This window comes from Salvelinus sp. IW2-2015, linkage group LG15 (genome assembly GCF_002910315.2).
Source record: "Salvelinus sp. IW2-2015 linkage group LG15, ASM291031v2, whole genome shotgun sequence".
In the NCBI taxonomy this organism is placed as follows: domain Eukaryota; kingdom Metazoa; phylum Chordata; class Actinopteri; order Salmoniformes; family Salmonidae; genus Salvelinus; species Salvelinus sp. IW2-2015.
In genome coordinates this window covers 14,497,384-14,522,085 of record NC_036855.1, presented here as the reverse complement: position 1 = coordinate 14,522,085, position 24,702 = coordinate 14,497,384, and the positions used below count along the sequence as shown (strand labels likewise).

The 24,702-nt window shown below is 42.0% G+C and overlaps 2 protein-coding genes across 5 annotated transcripts in view; both read right to left on the bottom strand.

Annotated features, from left to right (window-relative positions):
* LOC111974848 (FK506-binding protein 15) overlaps window positions 1-9,464 on the bottom strand; it is a 16,238-nt gene extending 6,774 nt beyond the window's left edge. The window contains exons 1-17 of one of the 4 annotated variants that reach the window (XM_070446949.1): window positions 9,176-9,464; window positions 6,467-6,570; window positions 5,265-5,343; window positions 5,075-5,144; window positions 4,873-4,947; window positions 4,672-4,770; window positions 4,416-4,565; window positions 4,224-4,292; window positions 3,936-4,079; window positions 3,679-3,830; window positions 3,540-3,588; window positions 1,312-1,428; window positions 1,147-1,222; window positions 824-927; window positions 472-672; window positions 291-389; window positions 102-196 (exon numbers count right to left, since the gene is read on the bottom strand). In XM_070446949.1, coding sequence (XP_070303050.1) covers window positions 102-196; window positions 291-389; window positions 472-672; window positions 824-927; window positions 1,147-1,222; window positions 1,312-1,428; window positions 3,540-3,588; window positions 3,679-3,830; window positions 3,936-4,079; window positions 4,224-4,292; window positions 4,416-4,565; window positions 4,672-4,770; window positions 4,873-4,947; window positions 5,075-5,144; window positions 5,265-5,343; window positions 6,467-6,570; window positions 9,176-9,225 — 1,733 coding nt within the window. In that variant the 5' untranslated portion in view covers window positions 9,226-9,464. Of the gene's footprint in view, window positions 1-101; window positions 197-290; window positions 390-471; window positions 673-823; window positions 928-1,146; window positions 1,223-1,311; window positions 1,429-3,539; window positions 3,589-3,678; window positions 3,831-3,935; window positions 4,080-4,223; window positions 4,293-4,415; window positions 4,566-4,671; window positions 4,771-4,872; window positions 4,948-5,074; window positions 5,145-5,264; window positions 5,344-6,466; window positions 6,571-9,171 lie in introns of all 4 variants that reach the window. The other 3 variants (XM_024002890.3, XM_024002889.2, XM_024002891.3) reach the window with 3 other exon arrangements.
* A 1,451-nt stretch (window positions 9,465-10,915) lies between these two features.
* LOC111974890 (fibroblast growth factor 17) lies at window positions 10,916-14,337 on the bottom strand. The gene is made up of 5 exons (XM_024002964.1): window positions 13,756-14,337; window positions 13,633-13,669; window positions 13,103-13,280; window positions 12,335-12,441; window positions 10,916-11,368 (listed from the first exon to the last, which is right to left on the bottom strand). Exons 1-5 carry the CDS (start codon window positions 13,785-13,787, stop codon window positions 11,078-11,080), a joined length of 645 nt encoding a protein of 214 aa, XP_023858732.1. The 5' UTR covers window positions 13,788-14,337; the 3' UTR covers window positions 10,916-11,077.
* Between the last annotated feature and the right edge of the window lie 10,365 nt (window positions 14,338-24,702).

The window sequence follows — 24,702 nt, the reverse complement described above, 5'->3', positions numbered from 1 at the left end:
CTCCTACAGCAGATCAATGTCTGCCTCCTACAGCAGATCAATGTCTGCCTCCTACAGCAGATCAATGTCTGCCTCCTACAGCAGATCAATGTCTGTCTTACCTCTGGTTCTGGTTGATGAGCTCCCCGATCTTGCAATTCTGCTCCTCTATACGTGAGCTCTTCTCGTACACGTCCTTCTTTAAAGATTCATTTTCCTATAAAGACAGTTACACATTTAATGATCAATAAATATGTATATATATTAAAATAAATTGAAAGCTTAAAATCCCCCCCACCCCCGGACTGTACCTGAATGATTCTTTGGATGTTGTGCATAATCATGGCGGTTTCCATAGTGACACTGGGCACAGCCAATGAGTGGCCTCCATGCCTATGAAGGTCGTCAATCTGTCAAAACATGAGGATCGAAGAGAAGTGAAAAACTGATGTCTGATAAAACCAGAGAAATACCCTTCATATTACTGCTGACCTTTGAAGCCAACTGGTCCACTTTATCTGCCACTTTGCCAACAGCCAATCGGGTCTCAGAGTTACGCTGCCGAGCTTCAGCCATAAGGAAGGAAGTGACCTCGCCAGTGCCTCCCATGTATGGTACTGCCTGGGTGGGGTACATCTGGCCCATTGGTTGAAGTTGAGATGGAGACATAGAAGACTGTGGGTAGGCGAAAGGCTATGAAAGAACATAACGGACTGATTTAATGACACAGAGAATGAGGAAAGCATCATTAGAAAGGGAGGTTAGCCTTAAAGTCAATACAAAATAGCATGGAAATTAGTTACATTTTTGACAGTTGAATGATGATGACATGGGTCATTCTCACCTGAAAGGCATGGACGGAGCCTGACATCACAGGCTGTGGAGCAGCAGTTGTCATAGCAACAGACATCAAGGCAGAGGGCGATGCCCCGTGAGGGTAAGAAAGCACTTAAGAAAGAAATTAATATGTACAAACTGAGAAATGTCATCCAAAGGCAGCCTCAACAAACAGCCTCAACAAACAGACACCCTGAAAAGGAAGTTTTACAGCAGATCTCAGTCTAACAATTCAAGACATAGGTCAATATCACTGTTTTTTAAGACCAATCTATTGGTCAGCTAAACATGGAGAGTGATGACTCCAGCAGAGGTTGTGGGAGAGCTCACCTTGCACTGGAGCTTGGGGGGCAGTGGAGATCTGTACAGGAGAGGGAGCAGCAGGACGCTCCTTCACTCTGGGGTCCTGGAGGAAGACAGAGATTCTCTCTCGAATACTTATCTCAGCTAATATACTGTAGGTGCAGCTATATGAAAATAAACCCTTCATCTCACCTCCATCTCTGAGTCACTGGCGTCTGGCTGGGAGGAGGGCCCTGCCATGAAGGGCAACATGGGCTGGCCCATCTTGGCCATGCGAGAGATCAGCTTGGCTTTGGTGGCATCTGGATTCTGGAGCAATGGGAAGATTAAGGAATAGGTTATACTTCATCAGGTCAGCTGTGCCTAGGGCTGTTGCGGTGACAGTATTACCGCCACACCAGCTATCATGAGTCAAGACCGCAGTAAAATTCCACGTGACTGTTGAGTCAGTGAGCTCTTGGCTCTATTCTCCCTTCATCAGGTCTCTAATGGCCTGCTACTCAGGGCTCTATTGTCCGTCCATCAGGTCCTAATGGCCTGGTACTCAGGGCTCTATTGTCCCACCATCAGGTCCTAATGGCCTGGTACTCAGGGCTCTATTGTCCCACCATCAGGTCCTAATGGTCAGGTACTCAAGGCTCTATTGTTCCTCTAACCACTCTGATGTAAATGCAAATACAATCGAAAATCACATCAAACACTTATCATCAAGACAGTATTGTGATTTTAAAACTCACCTCACTGTGAATCAGTTTGAAGAAAGAAGTTCAACAGCAGGTTGAAATCGTGTAAAACGTGTTTGTTGTGGATATTGTTTCAAAGTCTAACAAAGAAACGGACAGCGCTTTTTAAGGTGATGATTAACTCAAAACATCCATATGCATATTAGAGTTTATGCATAGGCGTAGGAGTCCAAGCCCCCCCCAAAAAACTGAATTCAAATAATGATTTTGCCGTTATATAATACATAGACTACCACATACTATGCATGGCAGAAAAACATCAAACAAAACTGATTTAATGTCTTTGGTACATACTGTAATTGGTAGCCTATACTCCAAAATTAAACAAATTCAAGTAATCGTCTTTGGAGTGTGGACTGTATCATTATGCATACTGGATGGACTGGTTACCTTATGCTACTCTCCAAAATGTCTATCCATGATTCTGGGAGAGAATGTATGGCCCTAGGCGATGCTGTTGGTTCACTGATTGTGCAGGGTGGCTTACAGTTAGCCTACAATGAGTGCATTTGTATTTGATTTTGAATAGCCTAGTAATAGGGTAATTAATTGAGGGACCCCTTTAGGTATAACTATTTTTTATAGTATACTTTTTTTTGAATAACAAGGTTTTGAAGTGTCAGTCCTAAATCTAGGAGATATACATTTTAAAAAACGAATCTCTATATACATACTCAAACACAGTACCAGTCAAAAGTATTTTTACTATTTTCTACATTGTAGAATAATAATGAAGACATCAATACTATGATATAACACATGGAATCATGTAGTAACCAAAAAATAAAGTGTTAAATAATCAAAATATATTTTATATTTGAGATTCTTCAAAGTAGCCACCCTTTGCCTTGATGACAGCTTTGCACACACTTGGCATTCTCTCAACCAGCTTCATGAGGTAGTCAGCTGGAATGCATTTCAATTAACAGGTGTGCCTTGTCAGAAGTTCATATATGGAATTATTTTCCTTCTTAATGTGTTTGATCCAATCAGTTGTGTTGTGACAAGGTAGGGGTGGTATACAGATAATATCCCTATTTGGTAAAAGACCAAGGCCATATTATGGCGATAACAGCTCTAATAAGTAAAGAGAAACGACAGTCCATCATTACTTTAAGACATGAAGGTCAGTCAATCCGGAAAGTGCAGTCGCAAAAACCATCAAGCACTATGATGAAACTGGCTCTCATGTCGACTGCCACAGGAAAGGAAGACCCAGAGTTACCTCTGCTGCAGAGGATAAGTTCATTAGAGTTACCAGCCTCAGAAATTTCAGCCCAAATAAATGCTTCAGAGTTCAAGTAACAGACACATCTCAACATCAACTGTTCAGAGGAGACTGTGTGAATCAGGCCTTCATGGTCAAATTGCTGCAAAGAAACCACTAATAAAAGGACACCAATAAGAAGAGACTTGCTTGTGCCAAGAAACACAAGAAATGGACATTAGACCGGTGGAAATCTGTCCTTGGTCTGATGAGTCCAAATTTGCAATTTTTGGATCCAACTGGAGATGCTAAACGTGTTTATGTTCATTTACAGTCAATTACCGTGAGACCGGCAGTCTTTTGCTTGACAATAACCATCTGACAAAATATTATGATCGCCACAGCCCTAGCTGTGCCTGTTTTATATAAAGTCTAATGTGACTCAGATGAGAAAGAGAGAAAGCACTCACTGTCAACTGTTCACTGATGGAATTCGACTTTGCCCGAAGTGGTGGTTCCCTGAAAAAGAGATGGTGAAAACAATGGAAAGAGGAACACAGACAGAAAAGAGCTGGTTGTGATTGTGTTTAGATAAGCCCATGCTTTTACCCTGGTGTCCCGGGGCTTGTAGCATGGGGCAGAGTGGGCCCTGCCGGGAGGTAGGGACCGAGGTTCTCCACACAGGGGGCAGGTGAAGAGGCAGCAGAGTCCCGAGACCCAGCACTGGCACGGTCAGACCCACCGTCTTTCGCCAACTTCACCTGGGGACACAACAGAAGGGCATGATGAGACAGACACTCATTAAATATTACATTTTGGCTTAGAGTTACTGGACAGTCCCATTTACGATATTCTGGAGGTCCTACCCGTCGTAGCTCTGCCTCAAAGATGAGTGTGCTGTCTGCTGGGATGCGGTTGGCCACTCCCTGGGAGCCATAGCCCAGACTGGGGGGGATCACCATGAGACGCCGGCCTGACTTCCTCATACCCACCATGCCCTCCTCCCAGCCCTAGCAATCAGAGAGGACAGAGGAAGCGGTGCATTCCCCATGCAAGTCTGGTATGGAATGCCCCTACTATTCTTCTTTAGAACAGAAGTGTTAGCTGTGCATATACGACCCACATTATCCACCCATTGTACATCAATTAATCACCTTAATCACTTTTCCAGCGCCAAGTTTCAGTCGTAGCAGCTTGTCTTTGTTCAGGTTGGAGTCAAACACCTGAAACAATAGTTGAACATTACAAGAACACTGCTGTACCACTAGCTCCCAGGGCAAAGAGGACACACAGCAATGTGCGAAGCACTAATCTCTAACGGCACAACACATACAGCCATATCTTACCTGTCCGACAGCATGGTTCTGCAGGAGCCAGCCTGTGTATGTCACCTCCAGGGAGTCTCCATTCCCAACTCCCTGCCCCTCCCCTAGTGTCAGGTCCTGCATCACCACCATATCTAAGGAGGGGGCGCTGTTCACTTTTGCCAAACACACCTAAATTAAAGAAACAGCCAATTTAAAATATATTTTATACCAGTCTCCATTAAAACTGTTTCTGCACAAAGCAATTAAACATGACCTAAGCTCAGCTGTCCATCACCTCTTTACAAAAGTCTACAGCAGCCTTCTCTGTGTCAAACATCAGGGACCAGTTCTGGCGCTGGTCATCATAAAAAGTACAGTAGTTGTTGGGCTGCACCTGCAGGAGACAACGGGAAAGAGTGAGATTCTTTTAGAGAAGCTTACTGGCTCTCTTTTCACTTGCTCAGCTTCCTCTGACCAAAAAAACAAAAAAACTCACCGTAAAGATGAAGCCAACATGAATCTTGGCCGCAGTCACTTGTTTCTGCTGACTGATGTAAAGCAAGAGTTTGTACTGCGAGAAAACAGACAGGGAACTTTTAGAATAATGGTAGCAAACGTGCATGATGATAAGCATTTTCAAAGCATAGAATTCTCATGGAAATTCACCGTTTCCAATAAAAGCCCAACTCTGGTCTCACCTCTCTTGTTGTTTGGTTACCCAGGACTGCAGCTCCCAGCTTCCCTTGTTTCTGATACTGTCCGTTAAGACTAAACAGAAAGATGCACCGTCAGTTATGGATTAAGTCAAAACCAATGAATGGGTCTAATGATGTCACAGGATCCACAGGGGTGGTATTTCTAGTCATTTACAAGTTTAAAGATACTCACTATTTGAAAGCATGGATAGCTGTAGCCAATAGTACTGCAGGAGCACCTGGAGGGACAGCAGGTTTTTGAGCAGGAGGACCTGGAAATGAAAACATGCGGTAAACACATCTCAGGTTCACCTGAGCATATTAAAACTTCTTATGGATCAAATCCCGGGATCGATTTGACAACATCCGGTGAAATGGCAGAGCGCCAAATTCAAATTAAATATTAAACTTTCATGAAATCACACATGCAATACACCAAATGAAAGCTACACTTGTTGTTAATCCAGCCGCAGTGTCAGATTTCAAAAAGGCTTTACGGCGAAAGCAAACCGTGCTATTATCTGAGGACAGCACCCCCCCAAACAAAGACAGACAATCCTAATTCAACCCGTCAGGCACGACACAAAACTCAGAAATAAAGATTTAATTCATGCCTTACCTTTGACGAGCTTCTTCTGTTGGCACTCCAATATGTCCCATAAACATCACAAATGGTCCTTTTGTTCGATTAATTCCGTCATTATATATCCAAAATGTCAATTGATTTGGCGCGTTTGATCCAGAAAAACACTGGTTCCAACTCGCGCTACATGACTACAAAATCTCATGAATTACCTGTAATCTTTGTCCAAACATTTCAAACAACTTTCGTAATACAACTTTAGGTATTTAACGTAAATAATCAATACAATTTAAGACGGGATAAACTGTGTTCAATACCAGACGAAAACAAAAAAAGCACGTTCCAGGTCGCGCGCACCAACTCATTAGAGTGCACCTGGAGTGACACAGGAAAATAACAGGGCTACTTCTTATTTTCTCTAAAGAAAAACATCAACCAATTTCTAAAGACTGTGACATTTACTGGAAGCTATAGGAACTGCAAGCATATTTCTATTAAAATGGCCTTGCCATAGAAAACTAATGGAAAACAGATTGACCTCAAAAAACAAAAATCCCTGGATGGATTGTGCTCGGGGTTCCGCCTGCCAAATCAGTTCTGTTATACTCACAGACTTTATTCAAACAGTTTTAGAAACGTTAGAGTGTTTTCTATCCAAATCTACCATGCATATCCAAGCTTCTTGGCCTGAGTAGCAGGCAGTTTACTTTGGGCACACTTTTCATCCAGATGTGAAAATAGCGCCCCCATGCCATAAGAAGTTAACCAAACTTTGGTCACATTTCCTTGCATCGGTTAAGTTATGTTTTTACCTGGATTTGAGGTCTTCCTGGGCTGTTTAGGGGCTGTATATTGAAAAGATTCATTCCCCTGACTTGCTGCTTGGTCCAGTCCAAAAAGTGATGCCAGCTTTGCGCTGAAATAACACAGAGGAAGTGATATTTAGGTTATTTCTGTAAGCCTATTATCTGCGATCGGCCTATTGGTGTGATGAGGTAGGCCTACTAGGCCCCCCTCCTAAATTCACAAATATTTTATCAAAGATATCAATACACCATGGTATGTTCCATAAAGACAAAAACATCTCATTGAATGAAAAGCTAAAGGTCTTGTGTCATTTCAGCAGCTGTCCTGTTTCATGGTTAATCATTTCCTGGCTTACTGTTCCTGATTTCACCTAACACAAAAAAATGTTAATGAAAAAAGTTTATGTATATTGAGCAGGGAGAACAAAAGTCCCATGCCCATTTGACACAGCAACCACACACTGTATATCAAGACCCATGCCCAAACAATAGAGAAAAGCTGCTCTTATGAGCCCTTTCATCTGACAGACTGAGGATATCTGAATCCCAATACAACTGCCTCCAACAAGTCAGCATTCCGTAGTTAACATTAACAAGTCATTGTGGTGTTAAGTCAAGTAGCCAATTTCCAAATTTAACAGGTCGTTGAATGCAAGACGCCGAAAACACAATACCATTAGTGTAGGTCATTTTATCACAGCAGCTCTTACTACGACTACACACTAGAAAAGCCTATATCATCATGTATTGCAACATCTCTAACAATGTCACGTTGCCATAACTGAAGCGTAAATAGAACGATCACAAGAACATTTTCCCAGTCGCTACTAGAACCAGGCAACCACAAATTAAAATAATAAAACGCCCCATAACCTTCCTCAACTGCTACAGACAGACCACCAGTGGCAAATGAGGCTTATGCGGTCATCATCAAGACAACATCAACTTTTACTTTAACTCTTCCCTCCAGAGCAGGACAATACTGACCCTTGGATCTCCCTCCACAGGTAGTCATTATCCCTTAGAGCAGAAGACATGGTGGACACCTTGAAGCCTGTCTGTTGCTTACGACTGGTGGTGAAGAGTAGCCCCTTTAGCCTACATGTGTAAGGCAGGCACGGGCCACCCAACACACTGCGTTTCAGTGTTCCCACCCTCAGTGATGCCCTCCACTCCTTTCCTCAATGTCTTGCTCTCCAATGCAGTCACACATCCATGGCCGATTTGACACCATATCACTGGAAGAGCTGTGGAGCTCCGGTTCAGTCTGCAGTCCAGTGTGTGCTGAGCTGAAGGAGCAGGCAGCCCTCGCCCTACTGGCCCAAACTAGCAGCATGTGAGAGGAATTAGGAGCCACAATGCTCGCCTCCCCCCTCCTTCACTGCTTCTGGCCCAGACAAGCTTCATTCCTCCAAATCATATTAGCTGAGGGAACTATTGCCCTACTAGCCAGGAAATGTTAGAGAGCAAAACACATAGGCCGTAGTTGGCAGTTAGCCTGCTTTGTACAAGTGATTTATAGCTATCTACTTCAGAGCAGACATAGCAGGCCGATTAATCCAGCAACCAAAAACTGGGCTCGCAGCCAAAAAGGAAACAAATCATAGGATAGGATAGCATAGGATCTAGCAACTAGAGTGACCTGCAACTGAATGCATGAGGCACCACCTACTGTACCTGCAAATCCCGTGCAGTACTGTGTCTCTGGGTAAGAGGTGGAGGACAAAGACTGTCTCACAAGGCTCTGACTGAGGACGCGCGAGGAGTCAGACGAGGTCAGGTCACCCTTCCCATCGATTATTATTTTGCAAGGCATAGATGCGGTAAAGAGGGTCAATCGAACTCGACCAAAACAATGGAATTGACATGCAAACGCATGGGGGAAATATCCCGAGACTCCTCATTGGCCCCTAATAAAATGAACCTACATTTAGGCTATTGTTTATATGTGTAATTCACACTAATTTGAGGAGAAAAATCAGAGCATAATGCTGTATGGATGTCAACCCCAACACATGTTCATGTCATGGTTACCAATCAACTGCATTGAAGTTATAAACGAATTTGACTACCACCCCCGATTTATGTATGCTAGTTATGAAGATTATATGAACCAGAGGTAGCATTTAGCAGTCACTGAAAAGAGACAACTTCTACATGTTATGCAGCGAAAACAGACAAATCGGACTTAATTAACAACATTATGGGCCTCTTACAATACTTCAATCATGACGGATTTCACGAATATCCACTTTGTTTGACCAGATGTGTTCAATGTGCGCCAATCTGGTAAATGGAACGTCTGCGTTCCATTGTCTTTTTTACAGCATCTATGCACCTGACTTGGTCAAGTCAATAGAAGGGTTGGTTGTTTAGCAACAAAAATACCAGAGCGCAACCACGGGGAAAAGAGAAGTTGGCTTAGATTGTTGACAACATGTCATCTGTATTTCGTCTCCAATGTTTATTGAAAACATAAATATATTTGCACAATGACCACTTGTCTCGCAAATACATCATTATAGTTGTTGGTTAGTTAGCTAGAGAATTTTTGGCCATATTAACATTGACAGGAAATCAGTCAAAACACCTCAAAACAAGACATGGTGTCAATAACAATGAAACAAGCTGAAACGAGAAACGATTCCCCCACATGGCAATTTCTTGTCATTCTTGCTAGCAATCTGTCCAGAAAATGAAAGGAAACTTACTCACCCTCCAGTAGGTGATAGAAAATCTCCATCCTCGTCGTCAGGGGCAAACATTATGAATGGATTTGTTATTGTGTAGCAGTTACGTTTTTCTCAGATAGTATGATGTATCTTGGGGTGAGAACTAAAATACTTATTGAGAAATAATGCTATGACTGCCACCGCTCACTGAACTTGGATCTCTTCCTGTTCAGATCAGCTGACATACCACCTGATCCATGGTGCCGTACATTTTTCTGCTCCCGGGTAAATTGAGGCACTCTTTAAATTCCATTTCCGTTTGACACACAGCGGAAGCTTTTCCTTTAGGTCTGACTGCAGGTCCAGGGTCAGTTTATCCAACATGGCTTTATTGGGGCTTGTGCAGAGAGGAAGCGGCGATGCGGTAATTGACCCCATTAAAACGGTAATTGAAAACGGTAATTGCCCCAATGGGCTGATCTAGAGTTATTATATACCGGAAGCTCTGGCTTATCCTACCAAAAGCACCTGAATCAGAAAATGACTCTCGATAAGCCCAATGGGACAATTACCGTTGCAGTATACAATGATAACCACTAGAGTGAACCGTTACTCCGTTACTCCAATCCCAGTATTTGCAGAAGGTTACCCCCAAAAAGAACAAAACTGACATTATAGACCACTAATTACGGGGGACACTGTAATTGGGATACTTGTTCCATTGAGCTACATTTGCATGTGTCAACAGGCTATTTTATTTGAGAACTATTACAAAAGGATGGGGATAAAATGTATTCTGTCCCTATAATAGCATTAGCAGGGTATATCAACGTGGTCCGTGTTTAATCAGGGGCTCTTATCTGACTTTTGGTGATGATTGAAATAAAATACAGATGTGGGGGGTGGGTGGATCAGCACCTCTCCAGTGGAGCCATTCAGATGGTGGCTTTCATTGGGCCTACATTGACAAATGGTCTTCCTAAAAAATTATGTCATCAGGTTGAAAATAGATCTAATTTATATTACATAAACATGGCCACATGTCTTGCTATTAAGGATAATTAATTTTAATACCCATGTCTTACTTCCTTGCCAACTTTATTACAAGCGATAATCTCACAATATTACTGGCCTATTCCTTGATAAAGGGGTTAGTGCAATATCATTTTGATCTGTCATAACAGTACCGTAAATCCACGTGATTGATCATTTGGAATAATTTGATGTTTTGTTATTTGTTTTTGCATAACAAATTCATCCTACACAGAACATGAATGGTGCTATGGGATGGATTGGTGTTGTTGCTCTTTTGAAATATAGGGTTAAGACAACATCATTAATATCATGGAATTGAGTAGGTATTGAAGTTGAATTCATATTCATGACCAAAAGTAAAGTACATATCAGTAAATAAATTGAAGATTTGAGCCTGAGAAATGAATATTGTCTTTGCATAGCCGTTTGTTTGAATGATATGCCACTTGGCTATTGATTTTTATACTGGATAAAAAAATGGATGCACCTATTGTGCACACTGATCTGCGAAACAAGAACATTACTAGTTCCTGTACATTTCTGAAGAGGTTTTGTTAACTCAGAAATCTATTTCAGCACACGTACCAAGAAAGTAGTCATTTGAGAGACACGATCTTAAGGCAAGATGTTGCATTTGTCACGCTTAAGTTTTGTGCCAACCAAGTTGAACATGTTTATTAATGTACCTATTTCCTCTCTGTCGCATCACCACTCCAAAAGATAAATAAAACACATACACACAGTCATATTAAATATATACATCAATCTCATTTACTCTCTTACATTATTTACATGGGATCATTTTACAACAATAATCCTTTAGACTTTTGAGCATTTTAAGTATCTTCACGTATTAAAAATATAAAGTTCCATATTTTTACTCAATAATATGAGTCCAATTTGTTCTGTACTAGGCAGCAGCCTGTGATTTCCTGTTCCGTTTTGCACGACGGGTGGGGGGAAAACTGATGAACTCAAAGTGTTTGATTCTATCCATGTTGGGGAAAGGTAGTGGGCCCTTGTGTAGCCTCTTGATGAAATGGACCTCTCTCTGGTTCTCCCTCGTCTTTGAGGCTTTGATGGGTCTCCCTTTCCTGGTGAAAGCCACATACCAACCCTCATACTTGGCATTCTGGAAGGCAGTGTAATTGTTCTCCAGCACAATCTCTGTAAAGATACAATCCCTGCTTCTTCCATTAAGCTGTTGAGAGGATAAGAGAGGAAAGACATCAAGTCAGAGTGCTACTACTAGAAGGCATATAGATCAAAACAACATCTGGATAGGTTAATTAAAGTATGTCCCTCTGAACTCCATTGCTATCTATTGATTCTCAAGCTCCAAACAAAATGGAACACTTCAATGTTCTCCTGAAACACCGGAACCGTCTAGTTTACAGTTATGATGTTTACTTGAGTTGTATCACCATCAAACAAATGCAAACAATGTGTACAAGACAAGCTCACATCCATTGTATCTACATTTTCAGACAGTTTCATAACAACTACAATGAAGATGCCATATCAGTAAAGCCTCCTCCATTTCAAAACAATAAACTATGAACAGCGAATGTTAAATACATATCTAAACCACAATAACTATATTGTTGGATTTGTCCAAAGGACAGTTACCGCCAGAAAACTACAGCCTTCATCTGTACTTAGTTATTCACTAGATGAAACCAGAACCTAGTCTTTCAACACCCCAAAAAGATGGAGCGATTTACTTCTCATGGCAAGCAGACAACACTGAATACATATTTTCCATTTCCATGCAGGACGTGGAGGGTTGACTTCTGACCAACCACCAAAGGGAATGAGGAGAGTTTATCCCATGCCTTGCAACTGTAGATCTGCTACAGTTGGAAATACATGTTGGTTGTCTCCCCATCACCGACCCTATGCAGGCTAATGAATAACATTACAAACAAGTGTCATTATAACACGCTATGAGCCAAATATGTCTGCCATATGACAGGGAGAAACACTGGTTAGTAAATACATCCCTTTTATTGCAGTTTCACTATTTCAAACAATTTTTCTACTTGTTGAAAGAAAACTTCACTTAAAGAATTTACAATCACAGTTACATAACAATGACCATATAACTATGAAACAAGCAAGCTAGAATTTGTTCAACTTTGAAAGTGATGTGGATTTGACATTATACCTTTCCAACCAGTTTCCCCTTCCCGTTCATACAGAGGTAACGTCCACTCTCTGCACCTTTGATCCGAACCCGACTGCCAAAGGTGTCAGTTTCTACAAAGAGACGTGCTACCACACACATATCCATATGAAAATACAACAATGGTGTGATAAATCCAGTATGTCAATTAACTATATTTTGTACACTCCTTATATCATATTACAATTCTTATATGGAAGTGGAATGAAAATAAAAAACCGTACGAAGCTAGCAATAAGCTGACCTAATTGGCCTATAAACAACTTGCATATATTGAAGAGAGATGATCTTAACAGCCTATGATGTGAGATATTCTGGGTTTCGGGTTGAGACATTAACAAGCCATTGCTATGATTAACTAAGTGTTGTTATGCATGTTTGAAGACAAAAGTAAATCAGGGTGGAATACACAAATACCAATTGCATTTGTCCTATTGGTCCATTGATTTGCTCCCCCTGGTTAATTAGGGCTAACAACAGGAATGTGTATTGGACCTGGACAAAAGACTTGGCCTGATTCGCCAGACGAGATTTAGATATACCGTAGGTAGGCTAAATTACCATACAGCCCTATACAGAGGGTGGAGGCAGAATTAGGTGGGCAAGTAGGCCTAGCCTAGGCTACAGACCTCTTCATAGACAGCACATTGCAAATGCAGTCCTCGTCAAAAACTATTAATAAGCCTTGCATGCATGCGTCCGACTGTTTGAAAACAGTGTCATGGCCCTCATGAGAAGAGAACAATTTACCGTAATTGTTGCCGTCCTCAGCAGTAGCAGTGACCCTCTTGCCCTGTATCTGGACGTGCTTCCCGCTGGTCCGGCTGTATAGTTGGTAAACCCTGACCTGTCGCCGGCTAAACTGGTCCGTCACTGCGCCCTGCTCCCTCACATACTGGTTAAAATTAGGAGACGGGTGATTCTCCCCCTTTTTATGCAAAGGGAAAAAATAATCACTTATAGGATTTACTTCTAACCTCTAATTGAAATGTTTTCTAAAACAAGAGACCACTGCTTGACTCCAGAGTTTGACTGAATAACATAATCCCAAAAATACAAAAATCTGGGTTTGTAAATTATTTGGTAAAAAAACAAACATGATATCAACTCTGGTAGGACAACATATTGTGTTGCATCAGGCCTATAATAAATGTATTCAGAGGCAAGCGGTCCAATTAAAAATAACAAGAAAATCAAGACATCAAATTTTACATTTATCATCAAATGCGTATTAATAATTTGTCTAAACTATCTGCACGGGACTTTGAAAGAGGGTTTACCTGAGCATGGCACCACAGCACGAAGAAATGAAAAGATCTGCGAAATGAAATCACAATGAATAAAACATCACCAACAATAAAATGTTTTTCGATAAGGATGTTTCAAAAGGCAAATATTCTTACATGTAAATACAGCGCTGATTTATTCCATACATTCTCTTGTTATGTAATCCAATTGCACATGTATTTCTTCACGGAGACAAACGGATCCAAAGTAATCCAACAGAGTCCCCTGGTTTCGGATATCCGCTTGACCTGTCCACTCTGTGTCCCTTGTTAGTTTATGAGTTTTATTCCATTCACACACCAACTTTCAGATGTGAAACACCTTCTTCAAAGTGTTTAGGAGAAACACATCATGGTACGCATATGAGGAAAACGGTAGGCCTATCTATACTCCAATTACAGCAGGTGTGTTGAAGTGTGAAGGTCTTCCTGAGAGTATCCAAAAAGTATGCAACCAAAAGAGTCACCGAGATCCATCATACAAGTCCAGTGGAAAAACTACTAGGCCCTAACTATTGCCATTTGGATGTTTATTTCAAGAGAAAATATTGTTCCCCATACGTAGCTCAATGTAGCCTCAAGTAATTCCAGGTTTAAAAAGCGCTCTTACTCATAGCGCGTCTTGGCCTCTTGCTGCGCAGTGGTTAAATGTTGAAAGGCTGGTCCCTCCCATAAACTGGTTGTCGGAGGTTTTGGATTGTGGGTGGGCAGGGCACTGTGGCCTGTAAAGAAATAATACAAGGGGGCAAAAAGTTTTAATAGCACCCGGGTAGGCCTACAGATGATAATGTAATTCACTTTGGGTATTAAGCACAATATTACGCAATCACGGCAAATTAACCAACATGCCTTAAGCATATCAGCATGTACTTTATCTGTTTTTATTTTATTTATTTTATGGAAATACACAACATAAAAAAATACATCCTGTTTTTCATCTCTTGCGCTGGATCGCTCTCTCTCTCGCTCTCTTTCTCTCTCTCACCTCTCTTTCACGACAGATGTAAATGCGAGTTATCTACTACGTTATAATGCATTTAGATCCTAATTAATCGCTGTATTTAAAAGTGAGTAACTTAATCTCACTAGAAGGGGTGTGGCATTGAGGTGTAAAATCCATTGCTTTCTCCATTCTCTCTCGTTGAGAGGTTTACGGCTAAAACAAATCATGTTAGCAATAGTCTAGTAGCCTAATCAACATCACTAACTGATGACTGACTGATGTTACCAGGATGCTTATTTCCCGCTTGTTAAACTGGCATTAATTGATGATGGTCTATTTTTGTCCAGGTTTACACCAGTTTCAAAATCGTTTTGAGATTATGGACATGTCTCTGAGAGATTATGATAGTTGCATAATGTATTGTTTCACTGTTTTTCACACTGTGCATTCATATACTGTATTCTTCACATAGCTCATTATAATACTGTTCATTGCATTTTTGTTACACTGTTTATACACGCCATAACTCTCTATAATATACAGTGCATTCGGAAAATATTCAGACCCCTTGACTTTTCCCACACTTTTTTACATTACAGCCTTATTCTAAAATGGATTACATAGTTTTTCCTAATCAATCCACACACAATACCCCATAATTACAAAGCAAGAACAGATTTTTAGACATTTTTGAAAATGTATTAAAAATAACAAACTGAAATATCACATTTCCATAAGTATTTAGACCCTTTACTCAATACTTTGTTGAAGCACCTTTGGCAGCGATTACAGCCTCGAGTCTTCTTGGATATGAAGCTACAAGCTTGGCACACCTGCATTTGGGGAGTTTCTCTCATTCTTCTCTGCAGATCTTTTCAAGCTCTGTCAGGTTGGATGGGGAGTGTCGCTGCGCAGCTATTTTCAGGTCTCTCCAGAGATGTTCCATCAGGTTCAAGTCTGGGCTCTGGCTGGGCCACTCAAGGACATTCAGAGACTCTTGCATTGTCTTGGCTATGTGCTTAGGGTTGTTGTCCTGTTGGAAGTTGAACCTTCGCCCCAGTCTGAAGTACTGAGCGCTCTGGAACAGGTGTTCATCAAGGATCTCTCTGTACTTTGCTCCGTTCATCTTTCTCTCTATCCTGATTTGTCTCCCAGTCCCTGCCACTGAAAAACATCCCCACAGCATGATGCTGCCACCACCATGCTTCACCGTAGGGATGGTGCCAGGTTTCCTCCAGGCGTGATGCTTGGTATTCAGGCCAAAGAGTTCAATCTTGGTTTCATCAGACCAGAGAATCGTGTTCTCTGGAGCTCTGTCCGAGTGACCATAGGGTTCTTAGTCACCTCCCTGACTAAGGCCCTTCTCCCCTGTTTGGCCGGGCGGCCAGCTCTAGGGAGAGTCTTGGTGATTTCAAACTTCTTCTATTTAAGAATGATGGAGGCCACTGTGTTTTTGGGGACCTTCAATGCTGCAGACATTTTTTGGTACCTTTCCCCAGATCCCCAGACCTTATATAGACAGGTGTGTGCCGTTTGAAATCATGTCCAATCAATTGAATTTACCACAGGTGGACTCCAATCAAGTTGTAGAAACATCAAGGGTGATCAATGGAAACAGGATGCACCTGAGCTCAATTTCAAGTCACATAGCAATGGGTCTGAATACTTATGTTAATAAGGTATTTCTGTTTCTTATTTATAATACACTTATTAAAAAATGCAGCTCTGACAATGTATTCTGCCCAATGGGTGGCAGTCTTTGTAGCAATGTTAATGTCACTTCTTAAAATCTGTCAGTCAGTCCATCCATCAAGTTGTGTTGCCCAAGCTGTAGTCTCTGGCATAATTTGACAACAACCAATGTTTATTTTTTAGTAAAAACAAAGCAAAAACAAGCAAGAGGCAGGCAAGCAAGGTAACATTCATAATTTGAGATGAAGGAAACATGCTTAAAACACATTTGTGTGTATACATATAGATGCACATACAGCAATACAGAAATAAACCACAATTTCTTACGCAGCAGTAATAGACACCACATCACCTGGAAAACCTATTTGCTTCTTCAAAGAATGTTTGCCAGGCATCTGTTGATATTTGATCCTGTCTTCAGCGTAGTCTGCTTGGACAATTAAAATATACTATTTTTAAAGCATTTCAAACCAGTAAACACCACTTCAAGCTTACCCACTTAGCCAGATCCCCCCCCCCCCCACACACACACCACCACTACCACTCCACCCCACCAATTGACCTTTCGCACATAAAATGCGCATTTATGGTTGCTCAAGACATTTCCATAATGTATTAGTCATACCTAATTACCTATAGTCTTTCCTATTTCTATACTCTAGTATAGTGTGTGGAGTGATGTACTCTATAGTTGTTCCAACGGGGAAATAATGTGATGAATATGACCGTAGTTCAAAAGGGGTGTCACAAGGGGTGTTACATACTGCTATACGTAGAAACATGGCAACGTGGGATGTTTAGCTCTGTGACTAGACTCCAATTATAGGAGCTAACTAGAAGAAATGTTGGGGGGGGGGGGGGGCTGAGGGGAGAGAGAGCTTTTGCAGTAGCTAGCCTCATCACTGTGGAATTCATCTCCAGCAGGCTGTCTTGCTTGGGTGTCAGATGTTTGGGGGGGGGAGTGGGATGTACATAGAAAAAAATGATGTGGCCTCATGAAATACAAAATGATGGTGAGATCTGAGGCCTTGCAACCTGATCTAATTTATTCGTGTCTCCGCTGGCTTTACTGGCGCTAAGGCTGTGATGGAAATAACCAGACATTAAATGAAAAGCAGGCACCTAGATCCACCCACAGAAAAGGTATAGAATTTTTCCTGGTGCAAAAAAAACACTAACTCCTTTGAACCTCATGAGAGAGAGAGAGAGAGAGAGAGAGAGAGAGAGAGAGAGAGAGAGAGAGAGAGAGAGAGAGAGAGAGAGAGAGAGGGTGACACTGCAGAAACCCATGACAGGTGGACAGAGAGATCTGACATGCTTCAATGTGAACTGATCATATATGTGATTGTAAATGTATACTACAACCTGAAAAAGTTATTCCTCATGTTATGCAATGGCTATGTTTTTTTTACCTACCTCAAATTTTACCTGCCATCAGTTGACCAAAGGCTTCCTGCATAAAGTAATGGACAGCTTTAAAACATCACTATACAGTATCACTACAAGTAATTATTATATTGAGTAACTTTGTCAACACATGATAATCTTTATCCAGTATACTTCAGAGTTGCTGTACCTCCAGTAACAAGTGAAAGGACGATTGGTGGTCTCCCAACAGCTCCAACCACATCGTAAAGATCTCCACCATAAAGAACAACTGGTCACTTTTTTCTGACCCTGCAAAAATCGAGGAGGCGAAGGTTTAGAAAGTGGGTGGTCCTCTTTATGAATAATAAAAACTCAGATTGTTTCAGAGGATGAGCTTGAAGAATAGCCCTGTTGCTTCCCCCTGTGGATTTCTGCACAGCAGTTGGGCACCTTCACCTTCACTCATGCCACCCAAACCCCTGCTATTAGGTCACTCAGCAGTGCTCTGGTGAGAGGGCTCCATAGACTCATAAGAGGGCTCTCACCATTGCTCTGTATAATGACAGAATGTGCATACTTGCCTCTTATGGAATGTTAAGTCAGAGTGGACTTTTTCTAGAATTGTCATACTCAGACGTGAAGGGGTAAATGCTGAAAAATTAGTTCAAATGTATGAACATGTAACATACATACCTGAAATCTAGTTACATTAATCACACTTTTTCATTTATACATTTAGAGTGCTAAAAATGTACAGATTAGCAGTTATTAGAAAGGCCTCTGACCCCTAAATACACCCCAACCATTTGCAAGCTGACCATTTGAGTTTGCCAAATTTGACACAGCTGAGACAGGCAATAAATTTGAACTAGTTTCCCCACCCCCTTTATCTGTAGTGAGCCTTGGCCTACAACACACAAACACACCATTTGAATGGGACCACACTTACTGCCAGCACAACAAAAATAGATGACATGCTGCTTTATCAGAGTAAGTGCATTTCATAGTATGGGAAGATACAGTTTAGTCAAAACACCATATCGTTTAAAAAGTATATCTATATAATACATTTTCCATATGACGTAACTAAAGTCTATCTTTGTGTAATAATGAGAACACTAGCAAGGGGACTATAGACTGGGAAGTCCCAGACCACTGGGATGCTCAACAGGTGAAACCCGAGTTGTTGATCCACGATTAACACCCGCCAGTTGCAGACAGGGTTTGACCACTTCATCTGATGAGGCCAAGAAGCTGGTAACATGTCAGGCTTCAAAACTAATAAAGTGACTCAGACAAGAGCGATTCACAGAGAGGCAATGAAAATAGCTGGACGCTGTCCAATTCCAATGGCAGGAATCAGACTGGCCTGCCGAGGACGTCAGAGCATCTGTGTTATTTTTAAGGAGCAAAATGTCACTGAGCAATGAACATGCTCAAGGCACATATGTAACAGGGTTAGGCACAAGGTCACGTTGAAGCCATATCACTTTCTGAAGATAGTCACTGTTGTTAATGTGGCATAGATCAAGTGCGTTTAAGGTCCAACCAGAGCTGCCGGAAAACATGTGGCGAGACATCATTTACCCCAGTACTTTTCAATCTGGTGGGGCGGCGCCACACCACTTTCAAAGCAGCAGCACTGAAAACTGAAGACCTTTACCAGACAAATAAATTAGTTCACGTCATAGAAAAACATTTTGCAACGGAAAAAAAGCAAGCCTTTCTTATTGGACAAGTTGACGTAGTACCTCCCCCAACTTCAGCCCGTTTGCCTCTGTTTTGTCTAGTGAATACAACTCTGTCCCTGGCATTTCACTCGGTAACCCTCCACCCTTCCTGCGACAGGCGGATTCACTTGTCAGTCACAGTGGTCTCTTAGCTACAGCCTACAGAGCCTCATCACCCATGCCTCTCAACAACTATTTGGTTGCACCAGCAGCACCTTTGACTTGGCTTCACGCTCGTCTCCGGTCTGTGGAATCCTGGTGGAATCTGACTTTGTGGCTGTGTTATCTAATGGAAAACCTCCTCTCCTGCCTGCATGGTTGCAAGGTCGTCAATAGCTACCACAGCCACAAATGGCTAAACCCTGCCAATTTCTTCAATTTATCTTCTTAAAATCTGATTTTAAACCTAACCCTAACCTTAACCCTAATCTTAATCACACTGCTAACATTATGCCTAACCCTAACCTTAAATTAAGACCAAAAGCAAATTGTTGTTTTAATACATTTTTAATTAAGATATAGCCTATTTTCACTTTGTGACTGTGGTAACTAGTGACAACCCTGCTTGCCTGCCTCATAAGAGGGCAAACACAAATGTTCATGGAAAACAAGGAATGTGTTAATAAAAACGGTTAATAAAACCAGTTTAGTCATCTTCTAAAACAATCTAGAATAATCAAATTTATAGCTAACTAGAAAAACTGCTAAAGATAGCTTTAGAGTAGCCTGGCTAGATAGCTAGCTAGCTTGCTAACCTTAGATAGCTAGGTTGATGCAGTCATGCTGCCAGCAGTTAACGTTAATAATTTAGATTGACTGAATAAATGTGTTTGGCACAGGATAAAGAAGATGAAATGATCTGCTGCTACTACCCAAGGCCAATGAAGTTCCTGAAAAGGTTAGTCACACAGTTTGTTAGTCCAATAATGTTCATTTGCATATTATTTTATTTCCACTGCTGGTGATTATTCACACATGTTTGTAGCACATATTTCACTCTTAAAAGTAAAAAACCTACAAATTCCCCCGCAGAGCAGTCTACACAGAGAAGAACATTTTTGTTTGTCTAACTATAACAGATGGATGGCTAATGCAGAAAGAGAGAATTGAGGGATTCTTGCACCACCATCAATTTCACAAATACAGAGACAGGCAGCCATGGCAACAACTTTTTTTGACTAGCTAGTGTATAGTGACATCCACTGATATGAACTGGTAATGCAGGTTTGGTTAGAATAGAGTGTAATAGAATGAGCGACATTCAATAAAATGTACTTCATGAAAAGGGGAATAAATTCTATGAAATTGGTGAAAGTCAGGGCCGCAACTGGAGACATTCTGAAATAGCATCTTTGCCCCACCCCCCTAGTTTTATCATTGGGAATGTGTGCTTTAGGACCATCCGGACACCTCCAAGTGGTCGGGTAGGCTGTTTGGAGCGTTTATCCGACTGGATAAACCCCCCCCCCACTTCTAAAGCCAAAGTTGTGAAATTAATATTTAATACATTGTAACCATTCTTTGCATAACGCTCAGCCGTGCAATGGTAGGTCCCTAAACTACAGAGTATACTTTACATTTACATTTACATTTAAGTCATTTAGCAGACGCTCTTATCCAGAGCGACTTACAAATTGGTGCATTCACCTTATGATATCCAGTGGAACAACCACTTTACAATAGTGCATCTAACTCTTTTAAGGGGGGGGGGGGGGGGTTAGAAGGATTACTTTATCCTATCCTAGGTATTCCTTAAAGAGGTACTTGCCCATTGAAGTTGTTGTCCCTGGCTCTTTTGATATAATATTCAGGATGAATAATATCAAGGTTTGTGATAGTTTGAAAGGGTTTGATCCACCAGGCCATAATAATATATTCTCATATCCCCAGAATAAGACCCAGAATTGTACCTGATCAGGTCATGAGATCAAGAAAAACTCCAGGCCCCAGAAAAGACAGACACATTTTGCCATACCACTTTTGAACCTGTGGTGCCACCTCTGGGTCCAACATTTAGAAAAAATACATTGTTAAATTTGATCAAGTTATTGTCAACTATTGGCAGAAGCTGTTCCAATACCCTCACAAGAGAGAACCTTGAAGTCCCTGTATGAAAATTGCATCCATTTTTATGGAGATGCTTTGCGGTTGTCCCTCATTCACGGACAGTATTTATGGATCTTTTGGGAAACTCAGGGAAACCATGAGTCATTAAAAATCTAAATGATCAAATGTATTATTCAACAGCTTTTTGGGGGCTCAGCAGAGCAAATCTAGGACTGCTCACATCTCACGTCTCAGTGAGAAAACAGTCTTTGGAGACGAGAGACTGCAGCAACAAAAAAAAGCATGCAAACAATGTGACCTTGGAACACTGGCACTAGGAAAAATAGCCATTTATTAGAAATGTGTTATGCATCCAGAAACATGTGACCTCCTGCTCCCCGAGGACACATTAAGCCATTATACTGTATTTGATTGGTTTTGCATTTCAAGATCTCCCTGATTGGCTTTTTTTTTTTAATTCTCTCATCAGTTGACAGCAACACTTCAGACATATGTCGCTGATGTCACTGGGCCTTGTAGTCAAAACAATGAATTGCTTAGTATATTCCCTGAGGATTTTTAGAAGGGGGATTCTTTTGAAATTCACCCCCGGTCTTTTTTTTAGCAGAGGGATAGTATGCTCATACTAGTATACACTTAGAAGGTAGTTGATTCCTTTAGCAATTAAACATTTTAACAGAAATGCTGTTTTCAAAATAAACAGTCCTTTGTTTTAAAAGCACAAGGACTTTTTGTGCACATCCAATTATGATGAAAATATTTCATCATGGAGAGGGAGAAGGATCAACTGCTGATAATACAATTAATAAACTGCCACTAATTGATTAACTTTGTCACTAGTTGAATGTAATACACACACCTGGTTGCTTCCTCGAGCCCCTCAGCAACAACATATCATTTAATATTGTACATTTTAATGTTGAGGTAGTGCTAATAAACATTCCATACACAAAAAACAATGTAGATTCTGAGTTATAGGTCCTCCTTCACCTTACTGTTGTACCTTGTGCAAATGATAAATGTGAAACAACCAAGCAAAACATGCATCTGCTTTGCTGACATAATGATTTGTTGATACATTCCAAACAGCGGGAGCCAAATATCATGGGGGGGAGTGTTGAATATTCTACCCCTGGATACAGTTTAACAAGCTGTCAGTCATCAGCAAGTGATTGCACATAAAATGTTGTGTGTCTCAACCACAGGAGGTTGGTGACACCTTAACTGCGGAGAACGGGCTCGTGGGAATGGCTGGAGCGGAGTTGGTAGAATGGTATCAATACATCAAACGTTTGATGTATAGTTTCAGTACGGCGCCGACAGAGATGGCCGTCTCGCTTCGCGTTCTTAGGAAACTATGCAGTATTTTGTTTTTTTATGTATTATTTCTTACACTGTTACCCCAGGAAATCTTAAGTCTCATTACATACAKCCGGGAGGAACTATTGGATATAAGAGCAACGTCAACTTACCAACATTACGACCAGGAATACGWCTTTCCCGAAGCGGATCCTCTGTTTGGTCCACCAYCSARGACAATGGATCGGATCCCAGCAGGCGACCCAAAACAAYGGCGCCACAGAAGGGGCAGAYGGAGCGGTCTTCTGGTCAGGCKCCGTAGACGGGCACATCGCCCACCGCTCCCGAGTATACTACTAGCCAACGTCCAGTCTCTTGACAACAAGGTAGACGAAATCCGAGCAAGGGTTGCCTTCCAGAGAGACATCAGAGATTGTAACATTCTCTGTTTCACGGAAACATGGCTCACTCGGGATACGTTATCAGAGTCGGTACAGCCACCTGGTTTCTTCACGCACCGTGCCGACAGAAACAAACATCTCTCTGGTAAGAAGAAGGGCAGGGGTGTATGCCTTATGATTAACAAGTCGTGGTGTGATCATAAGAACATACAGGAACTCAAGTCCCTTTGTTCACCTGACCTAGAATTACTTACAATCAAATGCCGACCGCATTATCTACCAAGAGAATTCTCTTCGATAATAATCACAGTCGTGTATATCCCCCCCAAGCAGACACCTCGACGGCCTTGAAAGAACTTCATTGGACTCTATTTAAACTGGAAACCACATATCCTGAGGCTGCATTTATTGTAGCTGGGGATTTTAACAAGGGAAACCTGAAAACAAGGCTCCCTAAATTTTATCAGCATATCGAATGCGCGACCCGGGCTGGGAAAATTCTGGATCATTGTTACTCTAACTTCCGCGACGCATACAAAGCACAAGAAATCCGGACAAGGACAGAAGCGGAAAACAGAGGGAGAAATAGGGACTCTAATCAGAGGGCAAAATAGGGGACAGGTGTGAAGAGGCAAATGAGGTCGTTAGGAGAATGAGAAACAGCTGGGAGCAGGAACGGAACGATAGAGAGAGAGAGAGCGGGAGAGGAGAGAGGGAGGAGGAGAGAGAGAGAGAGAAAGAGAAAGAACCTAATAAGACCAGCAGAGGGAAGCACAGGGACAAGACATGATAATCAATGACAAAACATGACAGTACCCCCCACTCACCGAGCGCCTCCTGGCGCACTCGAGGAGGAACCCTGGCGGCAACGAAGGAAATATCAATCAACGAACGGTCCAGCACGTCCCGAGATGGAACCCAACTCCTCTCCTCAGGACCGTAACCCTCCCAATCCACTAAGTACTGGTGACCACGTCCCGAGGACGCATGTCCATGATCTTCCGTACCTTGTAAATAGGAGCGCCCTCGACAAGGACGGGGGGGGGGAGGGAAGACGAACGGGGGCGCGAAGAAAAGGCTTGACACAAGAGACATGGAAGACAGGGTGACGCGACGAAGATGTCGCGGAAGAAGCAGTCGCAGCGACAGGATTGACGACCTGAGAGACACGGAACGGACCAATGAACCGCGGAGTCAACTTGCGAGAAGCTGTCGTAAGGGGAAGGTTACGAGTGGAAAGCCACACTCTCTGACCGCGACAATACCTAGGACTCTTAATTCTACGTTTATTGGCGGCTCTCACAGTCTTCCCCGCAGACGAAGGCAGACCGGTAATAAAGTCTAAGGCGATGTGAGACCATGGTCGAGAAGGACTGGGAAGCGGTCTGAGAGACCGGCAGGAGGAGAGTTACCTGACTTAGTCTGCGCGCAGTCCGAACAAGCAGCCACGAAACGGCGCGTGTCCCGCTCCTGAGTAGGCCACCAAAACCGCTGGCGAATAGAAGCAAGCGTACCCCGAAGCCCGGGGTGGCCAGCTAACTTGGCAGAGTGAGCCCACTGAAGA